The 13,793-nt window shown below is 44.4% G+C and overlaps 1 protein-coding gene across 1 annotated transcript in view; it reads right to left on the reverse strand.

Moving 5' to 3' along the window:
- Positions 1 to 4,199, reverse strand: part of ELAVL1 (ELAV like RNA binding protein 1) — a 53,756-nt gene extending 49,557 nt beyond the window's left edge. Inside the window, exon 1 of the mRNA XM_007953684.2 lies at positions 4,028 to 4,199. Within this exon, the coding sequence (XP_007951875.1) occupies positions 4,028 to 4,199 (172 nt within the window). The remainder of the gene's footprint in view (positions 1 to 4,027) is intronic.
- Positions 4,200 to 13,793: the final 9,594 nt, after the last annotated feature.

Raw genomic sequence — 13,793 nt, forward strand, 5'->3', positions numbered from 1 at the left:
CCTCTTCTGAATCCAGCTTGCATTTCTGGAAGTGTTCTGTCAGTATACTGCTGCAACCGTCTTTGAATTATCTTCAGCAAGATTTTACTTGCATGTCATACTAATGATATTGTTTGTAATTTCCACATTCTGTAGGATCACCCTTCTTTAGCACAGGTAAAAATGTGGATCTCTTCCAGTCAATTGGCCAGGTAGCTGTCTTCCAGATCTCTTGGCATAGCCAAATAAGTGCCTCCAGTGCAGCATCCGTTTGTTGAAACATCTCAGTGGGTATTCCGTCAATTCCTGGAGGCTTGTTCTTTGCCAGTTCCTTCAGTGCAGCTTCAAATTCTTCCTTCAACACCATTGGTTCTTGAACATATGCCACCTCCTGAAATCGATGAACATCGACCAATTCTTTTTGGTACAGCGACTCTGTGTCGTCTTTCCATCTTCTTTTGATGCTTCCTGCATCATTCAATATTTTGCCCATAGAATCTTTCAATATTGCAACTCGAGGCTTAAATTTTCTCTTCAGTTCTTTCTGCTTGAGAAATGCCAAATGAGTTCTTCCCTTTTGGTTTCCTAACTCCAGGTCTTTGCACCAGTGGAAGCAGTAGTCAAGACATCAGACGATGTATTGCACTCGGCAAATAGGCTGCAAAAGACCTCTTTAAAGTGCTGAAGAGCAAAGATGTCTCTTTGAAGACTAAGGTGCCCCTAACCCAAGCCATGGTATTTTCCATCACCTCATATGCATGTGAGAGCTGGACAATGAATAAGGAAGACCAAAGAAGAGTTGATGCTTTTGAGTTGTGGTGTTGGCGAAGGACACTGAAAGTACCATGGACTGCTAGAAGAACCAACAAATCTGTCCTGGTAGAAGTGCAGTCAGAATGCTCCTTGGAGGGTGAGGGTGGTGAGACTTCATCTTACCTACTTTGGTCATGCTGTCAGAAGAGACCATTCCCTGGAGAAGGGTATCATGCTTGGTAAAGTGGAGGGTCAGTGAAAAAGGGGAAGGCCCTCAATGAGCTGGATTGACACAGTGGCTACAACTATGGGCTCAGGTATAGCAGGGATTGCGAGGCTGGCACAGGACCAGGCAGTATTTCATTCTGTTGTACACAGGGTCGCTATGAATCAGGGCTGACTCAATGGCACCTAATCACAAATAACAACATCCAGTCCAAGTGTCAATAGTGCCGAGGTGAAGAAAGCCTGGGCTAGAAGGAGTTATGGCATCCACAAAGGCCGCTTTAGAGATGGTGGAGATTAAACTGGAGGCTGAAAGGCAATCCTGGGGACACCCAGGAAGAGTGAGTGCTCAACAGCGTGAGGCTCCCAGGGTCCAGGGTAGTGGTATGGCTGTCATTTTCACTGTGAAGCAGGAGGGGGTTGCTGGTTGGGAGTGAAGTGGCCCAAGGCAGGCAAGCAAACTGTGGAGAACTGGATATCTTGTGGCGAGAGGTGAGGTAGGTATGGGATTTGATTGACAGGTGCCTGTCTGCTAGGATGCAAGAGATCACCTCTTGCTGGGGGTGGGCGGCCTGAGTGCTGGCTGGGAAGAAGCACTTGACCAAAAGTCACCACAGCTGGAGTTTTACCAAAGTCATATAAGAGGGCAAAAGAGCAGTGAAATTTAAGGCCATGACCCAGGGATGATGTGTGAAAAAGTTTTCACACACTAATGGCAGGATGAAAAAAGTGATAATGCAGGAAGTTTTTCAGAAAGCTACATTCATTCAATTTAAAGAGCTACTGAGTTAAGTGTTCAACTACTAGCCAAAAGGTTGGTGGTTCGTACCCCATCCAGTAGCACTGTGGAAGAAAGGCTGGTGATCTGCTTTTGTAAAGATTATAGCCCAGAAAAGCCTACAGAGCAGTTCTACCCTGTTACACATGGGGGTCACCATGAGCTGGAATTGACTCAATGGCAGCAGGTTTCAAGTCTTTCAACTGGATGTCTTTCAACTGAAGTGATTTTCAAAGGACACTTTGCTGCTTTCACCAATTCTCAAAACCAGTTCCCTCTGGAGAGATCTCACCAAAGCTAGGTATCCTTATTAACACAGTTCACAGTGTTTTCAAGACCACAACACACAAATAGATGAAGCAGTCAGGCACTGTGAGAATGCTCGCAGAGCTGGACTCCAATGCTAAAGACTATTAATGGGGCTGAGAAGTCCCTTCCACCAAATCCAAAAAGGAGAAGGCTTGTTAACAGCATGGAAGAATTTTAAAAGCCCTCTAAACAAGGACTCCCTTATTTAGGATGGTCTCCAGGAAGAGGCAAGTGACAGTGGCTTCTAGAACATTCTAACACTGTTCAATATTGCATATCACAGGAGAAAAAAAAAACATTGCGTGTTTTCAAAATTCCTATTTAGGAGACATTTGTTAAATCACAGACTGAGAGGGCTAGGAGAGTCCTTAAAATTAAAAGGCTTTCAGGTTCAATGCCCCATTTGATCACTAACTCCCTCCTGCCAAGCAGCCAGACAGCCTCCTGGGGACAGGCATGTTCACATTTACCTGCAAAATGTTGAAAGTCAATGAAGCAGGACCACCAGTAGATGGTATTCAATATGTTTATCCTCTCTATTTTTATGTATACTTGAAATTTTCCAAACATTTTTGACTTTTCAATTAGTTTTCAGTGTAGGGAATGAGTCCCACAACTAGGGTGGCAGCCAGAGAGGAAAAGGAGGAGGAGGAAGATAAGAGCTTCCCAAAAGAATGCTCCCTTGGGACAGAAAAGAAAGAAGAAAGGTCTCCCAGCACACGGTCTTCCCACCGTTTCAAGGACTGGAGAAACCAAGCTCTGAGTGGAGGCCACTCCATGAGAGGGGCTTTGCCAAGGGACAGGTTGTTATGGAGTGATTTGTGTCCCCCCAAAATATGTGCTGAACCCTAACCTGTGGGTGCAATCCAGTTTGGACATCATTTTCATGATGTTAATGAGGCTAGATCAGTGTAGGGAGGATCCTAAATCCAACCACTTCTGAGCTATAAAAAGAGGAGACCGGACACAGATGGGAGCACAAACTGGGAAGACAGGAACCACGTGAGGATCATCTACAAGTCACGGAACCAGGGAACGCCTGGGCTCCTGACAAGGAAGAAACTGGCATGGCTGAGACCCTGATTTGGACGTTCAGACTCCAGAACTGAGAGAAAATCAGTGTCTGTTCTTTCAAGCCTCCCAATTGTGGTATCTCTGCTATAACAGCGCTAAGAGACTAAGACACAAGACTTCTGCAAAATGCTTATGATGTCGGGACCCTTAAGATGAAGGAGCCATCATCCTACTTTCTGGAGGGAAGCACTGAGGGTCAGAGAGCTGAATGACTCTCCAAGGTCACACCACAACCTGTCTGATGAGCCACAGCCTTGCTTCTACCTCCTCAGCATTCAAGCTCAGCGTTTTAGATGTTCAAGTTGGTAGCATGACTGCAAATAGTCAGAACAGCCCAAATCTATGGAAGGGTTCTCACGGTTCTGCACAGGCCTGGCTGGGCAAGGGGGCCAGGGAAAACCCGCCTGTGCCTGCTCTGGGCAGGGTGCTCGCCAGGGCCTCTTCCTCCTGGGGCACTCTGTTCTGAGAGCAGCCAGTTGCTGGGGTCTCCTCATTCTTCTGCTCCGCCCCCCCCACTGTCTTATTTTGTATACGCTCTCATCTTACCAGGAATTAGCTTTTGCTTTTTCGCATCTTAGCTTTTGCGAAGCTAAGACCAATCTCATATTAAACCAGTTGCCATTAAGTCAATTCTGACTCATGGTACCCCCATGTGTGTCACAGAAAAATTCCACAGGGTTTTCAATGGCTGAGTTTTCTGAAATAGATCACCAGGCCTTTCTTCCAAGGCACCTCTGGGCAGAGCTGAACTGCAAACCTTCAGTTAACAGCCAAGCACGTTAACCAACTGCACCACCCAGGGACCCCAATCTTACACAAGGGCTACTGCAGCCACATACTGAGAGTATGCTGCTAGCAGGACAGATACCAATCAATACCCTTTTGACCAGAATATCTCAGTTTCTTTACCTGCTACTTTATCTCGAATCAGTTTTGCGGACTCAACTTCACCAATACTGCTGAACAGACTTCGTAGCTCATCCTGGGTCATGTTCTGAGGGAGATAGTTGACAATTAAATTCGTTCTCCCGATATCATCCCTGCAGTCTTCGGCCATGTGGTCTTCATAACCATTAGACATGGTATATTTTTTAAATCTGCAAAGAAAAATAAAAAACGAGTAAATTCAAAACATTCATACCGTAGGCAAAACACATGGCTGCATTTACACACAGAATGTTTTCTTTCCAAAATGATAGGTTCAACCACTTCCACTAAGAGGGCTTCAAAGAAACCTGCAACCCATTTCAGCACCAAAGCTCCTGTAAAAAGGTACTGAGTTGTCTCTGAAGTACTTTCTAAAGATTTCTTATTGCTTTCTCTGGTCTCCACGTCCACTGCTGATTTCAGCTGGACACCAAGGGGCCTGCAGCACGCACTCAATGCCCCAACCCCAGATGCTGATATGTCACCTCCAGGCAGACCTTGGCCATCACATGCAGTCCTTCACACACTATCATTCCAATACATGTAATGACAGAGGCGGGGAAGAGGTTTAGGACTTTTCTGACTGTTTAGGGAACTTGGTCTTCATTGTTAAAATCTTTGGGATTCCTTTAATGGTCTTCAGAAGTCTCTACCTTCAGTGATTGAACATTGAACCTGGTGAAGTTTCAGAGAAGAGTCCGGATCACGCCCTGTTCTGAAAGTACAACTCCCACTGGGCTTGCTCACAGCACTGTCATACACCTGCCGAATCTAGGCAGTCGCCCACCACCTGCCCTTCGCTGTTTTGATTGTTAGATGCCACTGAGTCACATCCCTCCCCCCTTCCCCAATTCATGGCAATCCCATGCACTGGACTGAACCATTGGGTTTTCACTGAAAACCCAATGAACCACCTTATGGATCAATGGACTGAACCATAGGGTTTTCACTGGCTGATTTTTCAGGACATTGCTAAGCCTTTCCTCTTAGTCAGTCACAGTCTGGAAACTTCGCTGAAATCTGTTCAGCGTCCCAGCAACACGCAAGCCTCCACAGACAGACAGGTGGTGGCTACGTGTGAGGTGCACTGGCCAGCAATCGTACCTCGCTGGGTCTCTCACACAGTGAGAATTCTGCTGCACCAATGTTGTTCCTTGCCTAATCTAAGAAGTCCATCCACCTGCCTGTTCCTCATCTGCTGCAAAATACACCAGCCATTCATTCCCATGAGTCTGCAATGTCATCGTGGCAGAAAGGTTCCTCTGGCCCCAGCCTGAAGTCTCAATGGTAAGTCCACCCTTTTCTCCACATCCCTGTCCTTGCTGGTTGGCTCTGATTTCATACTTGGGACCCAATGTCCATGGTCACAAGCATTCTGTCTTCTTTAAAAATAGCCTTGCCGGTGGTTATGTAAAATTGCAAGCCCCCCTTTCACACAGAGATTTCTCACTAGCCCCAGGCCCCGGATGAATGCTGAGAGTGGCAGTATGGGTTCCTCTTCCCCTGCAGATATGCTTCACATCTTCCCCACCCCTCTACTCACTAGCTTGCTTCAGACTCCAGCCACTAAGCAAAACTCATGCAATTTCCCACAATTTATTTTGTTATTTGAAAATGTTCCATGTTCCCTGATCTTTATAAAGTATGTTAGCATCAAACTTACAAAAGAAAAGACCTGGCAATCTGTTCCCATAAAGATGACAGCCTTGGGAACCCTATGGGGCAGTTGAGTTGAGTTAGAATCAACTCAACAGCAATGGGTTTTTGGTACTACCCTTTGACTCTTGTTGCTGCAGGAATCTGTTTAGCAGAAACAGTCACATGCTTGTGCAGGAGTATGTGAGTAATGCACTATTCTGTGGCTTGTGAAAGTAAAAAACTGGACACAATCTAAATACACACTAACAGGGAGTATTAAATAAATACCAGTTTTCAGTAGAAAGCATGGGACCACCAGCAGTAAAGAGTTTAATCATGGTAAACTCCATGAATCTGTTAAACCAACTGTCTGCTGTCTGTAGCCATGAGACTTTAAAACATACCAAAAATGTTTGAGAAAATATTTAAAATAACTGCCTACAGCACTTAACTGCTAACCAGAAGGTTGGCGGTTCAAACCCACCAGCCACTCCTCGGATGAAAAATTGGACAATATACTTCCATAGTGATGTTGTCTTGGAAACCCAAGGAGGGGTCGCTATGAGTTGGAGATGACTCGATGGCACATAACAACAACAACAAAAACACACAAACAAAAATTTATTTCCTGAAACCTGAACCAAAATGTAACTGTTAATGCTGAAAAATTAAACTGTGTAGTGAAGTTTACTCCAAAAGGGATTCCAATATTCCTCTTCTTCCTTCCTCTTTTTTTCGTTCTCTCTCCCTCTCTTCACCTTTTTTTTCTGAAAGCCAGGCACCTACTCTTCTGCCTTCTCTCAAGCTTTACCTTCAGAGATGATAAATTAGACAAAGATGACCTTGTTCTTAGTATCTAGACTGAGATGTTCCTCTGTGCCTGGCAAAAAGTGAATATTCTAAAACAGACGTCAGCAAAGAGTAGGATAAATGTGCCCCACTGCCCGCTTTTATAAGTAAAGTTTTATTGGCACATAGGCACTCTCATTTGTTCACATATCTAGATGATATGTGGATGCTTTTGCATAAAACAACAGAGTTGGATAAAAACAACAGAGTTAGATAGTTACAACAGAGCATTTTTGGCGCACAAAGCCCAAAATATTTACCATCTGGTCCTTTTTTTTATAGAAAAAGTTTGGCGATTCTTGTTACAGAATGTAAAACTGTTAAAACTTCTAGGAGAAAATCTTAGTGAGGTTTGATTAAGCAAAAGGTTTACTAGATATGACACCAAAAGACCAATCCACAAAATAAAAAAAAATGATAAATTGACCATCAGAATTAAAACTTTTGCTTTGCAAGGATGAGAATTAAAAGCTGTTCCAAATCACGTACCTGTAAAAGGACACATATCTAGAATATATTTTTTGAAAAAATTCTCAAAACATAACAATAACAAAGAACCCAATTTAATAAATGGCAAAAGACTTGAACAGATACTGAACCAACGAAGATTCACAGATGGTAAAGAAGCACAAGAAAAGATGCTGAACTTCATTTTGCCATTAGGGAAAATGCAAACTAAAACCACAGTGAGATACCACTATACATCTACTAGAATGGCCACAACAAAATAAAACAAAACAAAAAAATAAACCATACCAAGTGCTGGCAAAGATGTGGAAAAACCAGAACTTTCATAAACTGCTGGTGAGGAAGTGTAAGTATTACAGTCATTTTGGAAAACAGATAGGCAATCCTTATAATTAAATATACACTTAGCACATGGTCCAGCAATCAAACTCTTAGTTTCACCTGACAAAAAACTGTAGTTCATACAAAAACCTAGAAACAGATGTTTACGGAAGTTTTATTTATAATTGCCTAAAACTGGAACAATGCAAATGCCCTTCAAGCTGTGGATGAATAATAAACTGTGGTATGCCATACACTGGAATATTACTCAGCAACAAAAAATTACTATCAATTCCTGAAAAGGTGGATGAATCTCAAATACATTTTGCTAAGTGAAAGAAAGTAGACTCAAAAGGCTACATACTGTATGATTCCATCTGTAAGGCATTCTGGGAAAGGCAAAACTAAAGACACAGGGGAAAGACCAGTTGTTGCCAGGCATTTGGGAGGGGGGATGAATAGAAGGAGCCTAGGCCAGCTTTTAGAGTGGTGAGGCTATTCTTTGTGATACTGTAATGGTGAGCACATGACATCACACATTTGCTAACACCCACAGGACTATGTAACAAAGAGTGAGCCTTCAATAATAATGTATCAGTATAATAATATGTAACGAATCAATGACAGTGCACATCAATAGTGTATTAATATATAGTAAGTTAAAAATAATGTATCAATATTCATTTATCGGTTGCAATAAATGTACCACATTAAGGCAAGATGTCAATAATGGAGGAAAACTGTATTTGGGAAGAAGGGATATATGGGAACTCCGGACTACATAGTAACTAAGATCCCTGGGTGCACTCAGCTACTAACTAAAAAGTAAGCAGTTTGTTCCAGCCAAACAAAATACAGGCATATGAGTTAAACTTTCACCTCAAGTAGATACACTCTTTGGAGAGAACAATCATGGGAGAAAGAAGGGCCACTTATGCACAGTGAGACAGCTCAGGGGGCAGGAGTGCATGGAGGGATGGACACTGGGAAGAGGTAACTATGGGGAGAAGTGGGAGGGGAGCTGTTGCATTGTGGTAAACTGCGGTCAATGACATAAGACAAAGTATATACGAACTGCTTGCTGTATGGAAAGTGAATTTGCTCTGTAAATCTTCACCCAAATCACAATTAAAAAAAAAAAAAAAAAGTAGGCAGCTTGAATCTGCCCAGCAACACCACGGAAGAAAGGCCTAGAGATCTACTTCTGTAAACATTACAGCCACTGAAATCTACGGAGCATAGTTCTACTCTGACACATGGGGTCGCTATGAATCAGAATTAACTCAATGGCAATGAGAGTTTGGGGTTTTTTTCTTGGTCCGTACTATCTGCTCAAATTTTCTGTAAACCTAAAACTATCCTAAAGAATAAAGTCTATCTATTAAGGGGGAAAAAAGTGATCCTTTTTCTTGGCTCTCTGGGACACACCCATCAAAGCCAAGCACTCCCTGCAGACCAAATCCTTGAATCTGGTGAACTGGTATGGATGGAGAAACTCAAACCCCAACAGGACAGCATGGTTTCGCAGTAGCTGGTGGCTACTTCCACCCTGTTCTTCAGGTCCCTTTCCTTGACCTTTTCCAAACTCATATCACTAATCCTGGAACAAACCAGCTCTGTCCCCACAGGCGCTAACCACACCAACTCAACCACTGCCCAACAAGCAATGATCCCCAAACTGTAGAAGTCTCTGTCCCTTTCTTTCAGCACACCAGACCACTGTCTCTTCCTCTCTCTCCACGTGTAAGTCCTATAGACACCTCAAAGTCAACACGTTCCTTTAGCCCCATCAAGCCAGCTCCTCCCTCTGGTTTCTCCTGTCAATGGATCACCACAAAGTCCTTGGTGGTGCAAATAGTTTGCTCTCAGCTACTAACTGAGAGCTTGGCAGTTCAAACTCACTTGGCACTGCAAAAGGCCTGGTGATCTGCTTCTGTAAAGATAACAGCCAAGAAAATGGAGCTCAGTTCCACTCTCGAAAACGTGGGGATGCCACGAGTCAAATTCGACAGCAAGGGGTTTCTTTGGGTTTTGGGATCAGCACCCCTAGGCTCAGAGGTTACATTATCTTATTCCTGGCCACAGTGTTAATAAGCAGAAGGGCCCATGCTCAAACTGCTATTCCAGAGCAGCAGTCCCTCTGACTGAACCCCTACTGGCTTCTCCAGCCTCACTCTCCACCCCCATACTCCCTTCCCTCTGGTGTTACCCTAAATTCCCCTCATACCTCAAAGTCTTTGTTTCAGTGGCTCCTTTTGTATGGAAGGCCAGACTCTTCCTCTCCCCACTTGGCTTTAAAGTTCCTTCCCCTAGGACCCCTTGGTTAAACCTCTATCACTAATCACTGATTGTAACTATACTCGCTTCCCGACAACTGATCAATGAGAGCCTTGAGGACTGAGGCAACATCATTGTCATCGAAGGTCCCCAGGCAAACCCCGGGTGTCTAGCACACCGTAGGTATCTCACACCAGGGCACACACAGGGAGTGGGAGCTGCTGATTCATGCTGGAATCATGCATTTGGTGTCTTTGTGGCTAGAAGTTGTCTGGACATCCTAGTCACACACTCCATTTCTTACTTTTTCAGGCTCCTCAGTAACTGCTATCCCAAAGAATCAAAGTCCATAGCAGGGAGCAGAAAGGGAATGTGTGAGTTTAGCCAGTGGTTCCCACTGCTGTTAGGTGCTGTAAAGTTGCTTCTGACTCCTAGTGACCCCGTGTACAACAGAGCAGAACAGAACATGGCCCAGTCCTGCACCAGCCTCACAACTGCTGCCTTGTTCGAGCCCATCACTGCAGCCACTATGTTAGTCCATCTCGTTGAGGGTCTCCCCCATTTTCACTGACCCAGACAAGTCTTGTTTGCACCCTCTCTCTGAGGATTGCAGCCATGATCCTAGTTGTCTATGTAACTTGGGCGACATAGTTCACAACTGTAGAACACCAACTACATGTTTGGGGGGGAAAAAATAACATAGTTGCAATTACTTCCAACTCACTGCAGCCCCCTGTACGTCTGACTGGAACTGGGCCACACAGGGCTTTCAATGACTGCTTTTTCGGAAGTAAATCACCAGGAGCTCTGGTAGCGTAGTGCCTAAGGCACTTGACTGCTAACCAGAAGGCTGGCAGTTCAAACCCACCAGCCACTCCTACTTCCATAGTGATACTGCCTCGGAAACCCAAGGAGGGGTCCCTATGAGTCAAGGGGGACTTGACGGCACATAACAACAACAACAACAACAAATCACCAGGACTTTCTTCTAAGGAGCCTCTGGGTAGACATGAACCTCTGCTCTCCCGGCTAGTGGCTGAGTGCATTAACCGTCTGCGTCCCACATAGGGGCTCCACTACTCATATATGGAAGATATACGTGTCTATATGATATGAAAACATGTATTTAAAAAAAAAAAAATCCACTGCCATTGAGTCAATTCCAACTCATAGTGATCCTACAGGACAGGATAAAACTGTCCCATAGGGTGTCTAAGGCTGCAAATCTTTACAGGAGCAGACTGCCTCATCTTTCTTCCAAGGAGCAGCTAGTGGGGTTTGAACCACTTTTTGGTTAGCTGTGCCTAAGGCATTTGACTGCTAACCAGAAGGCTAGCAGTTCAAACCAGCCACTCCTCAGAAGGAAGATTGGGCAAACTATTTCTGTAGAGACACCACCTCAGAAATCCAAGGAGGGGTTGCTATGAGTTGAAAAACGACTCAACGGCAATGAATTTGGGTTTGTGGTTTTTTTTAATCACTGCGCTACCAGAGCTCCTGAAAACACGTAGAGGTAGCATATATATAAACGAGCAGCAAGACTAGCTTCCGTTAGGCATGCACGGAAATTGATCTCATTTTAGTTACAGAACATGCTTTGTAAACTACTTGGGTCAGAACAAAACTAGAGCACTCAGATATATCCTCAGGCTTAACACTGACACTTTTTCATACATCATATGATGGGTTAGTCAATCATTTCTAAGGTCCTTTCCAGATGTACAATGCTGAGTTCTTTAAGGTAAAAGTCTTAAAAATTCAAGGTTGCTCAGGAAATGCTCTGAGGCCAAAGAGCTGAACACACCTCCTGACCCAATTATAACGGCTGCCTGAGGCAAAAGCTTGGGGGACATGGTGCACATGGCCTTCCTCTTCCTTTCCCACAGCCCAGGGAGGGATGGGTTGCTACGAGGCAGCGCCAGAGAAGTTGTAGCAATTCTGTATCAGCCAGGCCGAGCAACTCGGGGACAAGCCCAGTGTCTGGCCCCAAGGTGGCTCTGGGGACCAGGCCAGCTCCTCAGCCCTGCCAAGACTTGAGGCTTCTTCCTGGCTGGTTAAGGCTACTCAAGGGTTCTCAAGTAGAACTGCAAAGCAGCAGGACACAGCAAGAGAACCCACAGGCTGTGGGGGCAGGCAAATCCAAGCTGCTCTAACACTCATTCTACTGCTAGTCAGCAGTTACCTTCCTTGACCTTCAGTCAGTCTGTGAAATGAGGGTGTTACCACATGCTTCCCATCACCCATCTGTCATGTGTCATACTGTGGTAGCTTGCATGTTGCTGTGATGCTGGAAACTATGCCACTGTATTTCAAATTATCAGCAGGGTGACCCACTGTGCGCAGGTTTAAATGAAGCTTCCAGACTAAGACATACTAGGAAAAAAGGCCTGGTGATCTACTCCTGAGTATCAACCAACGAAAACCCTATGGATCACAGAATATTGTCTGAGACTTTGACTCACTTACTTTGTATACACTATCAGGAGGAACTATCACTGGAGAAGGACTTCATGTTTGGTGGGAAGCTAGAAAAAGGGAGGGAAACCCTCAATGAGATGGACGGACAGTTTCCACAACAATGGATTCAAATATACCAACGATCATAGAGACAGTGCAAGACTGAGCAACATTTCATTCTATCGTACGTGGACTCCTTGGAGTTGACTCAGTGGCAACTAACATCAACTACCACCTGTTTCGTGGCGCACAGCTTCTGTCATGCAGTAAATATGCCCTCTACCACCATAAAGGAATACCACAACCCTTTTTCCTTGAGACCCTGGAAGTCACCCACACCTCTGATGTCGTATCTAACAGGACTGGGTCCCACAGAAGCCACAATGTACTTACACCAGCCAGGACTCAATTGCTGCATGTCAGGTGACAAGCTGCACTGGGAGGAACAAGGAGGTTAGTTTGTCACCCCTGCTCAACCATCTATAAATCACAGGCATAAACAAAAGACAGTTGCTGTTGACTCAATTCTGACTCACAGCGACCTCATGTGTGTCAGAGCAGGTCTGTGCTTCACAGAGTTTTCAAGGCTGCAACCTTTCAGATTGCCAGCCCTTTCTTCTGAGGTGCCTCTAGGTGAGTTTGAGCACTTAACTGTTTGTGTCACCTGGAGACTCCTAATTGTATCCATTACCTTGGCTGAATCAGCTGACCCCCTACATATTAACTAGCAATATGAACCTTATTCAAGTCTCATCCCCTGACTCTCAGATTAGAGAGCCTACCTCCTACTCCATTAACAAAACCAAGGTGACCAGGTGTTTCCCAACTACCCTGTCCCTAGCTGCAAACACCCTCAATCCCTGTTCTAAATCTCCCCTTCCCCCATATTACTTCACTTGGTGGCACAGTCATACTTGTCACCTAAGCCACCTCACTCTACCCCCCCCACACCTAATCAAGCACCAACTTCTGTCACTTTCACATCCAAGATATTTCTTCACTCTCCCCTCATTTATCTGCCGTTGTCCTCGCTCAAGTCTGCATCAGGTCTCCTTAGCACACAGTTCAACTTCAATGTCTCAACGGCACCTTCCACCTCCAAACCACTCTTCTTCCTCCTCTGTTTCTACTCATGGTCACACATCTTGCCATTGGGTTGTTCTGGACTTATCCCTCGTCTGTGAATCTTTCCTCTGTCATAAATGTCCTTGACAGTTGGCTGGATACAGTCACTTCTGAGCTCCCCTTTTTTTTTTTAAAATACATTTTATTGGAATATGATTTATATACAGTGAAATACACAAAACTAAAGTGACAAGGGTCAACTTTTTTGTGTGTGTGTGCAGTGCTCCCTCCCCTCCCACCCCTTGTAACCAACAAAGAAAGTTTCCTTTCATACATAAAACTTTGCTTGACTTTTTACAATAATGAACTAATATTATACTTGTCCTGTGATTGACTTATTTCACTCAGCATAATGCCCTCCAAGCTCATCCATGTTATGCGGTGTTTTGCAGATTCCACATTATTCTTTAGGGTTGCATAGTATCCCATTGTGTGTATGTACCATAGTTTGGTTATCACTCTTCTGTGGATGGGCACGTAGGTTGTTTCCATCTTTTGGCTACTGTAAATAGTGCTGGGAGGAACATGGGTGTGCATATGTCTGTTCTCGTCCTGGCTCTCATTTCACGATATATACCTAATAATGGGATTGTTGGGTCAAATAGTATTTCTA

The sequence above is a fragment of the Orycteropus afer genome, unplaced genomic scaffold, assembly GCF_000298275.1.
Source record: "Orycteropus afer afer isolate SDZICR_OR568_19922 unplaced genomic scaffold, OryAfe1.0 scaffold00405, whole genome shotgun sequence".
NCBI lineage: Eukaryota > Metazoa > Chordata > Mammalia > Tubulidentata > Orycteropodidae > Orycteropus > Orycteropus afer.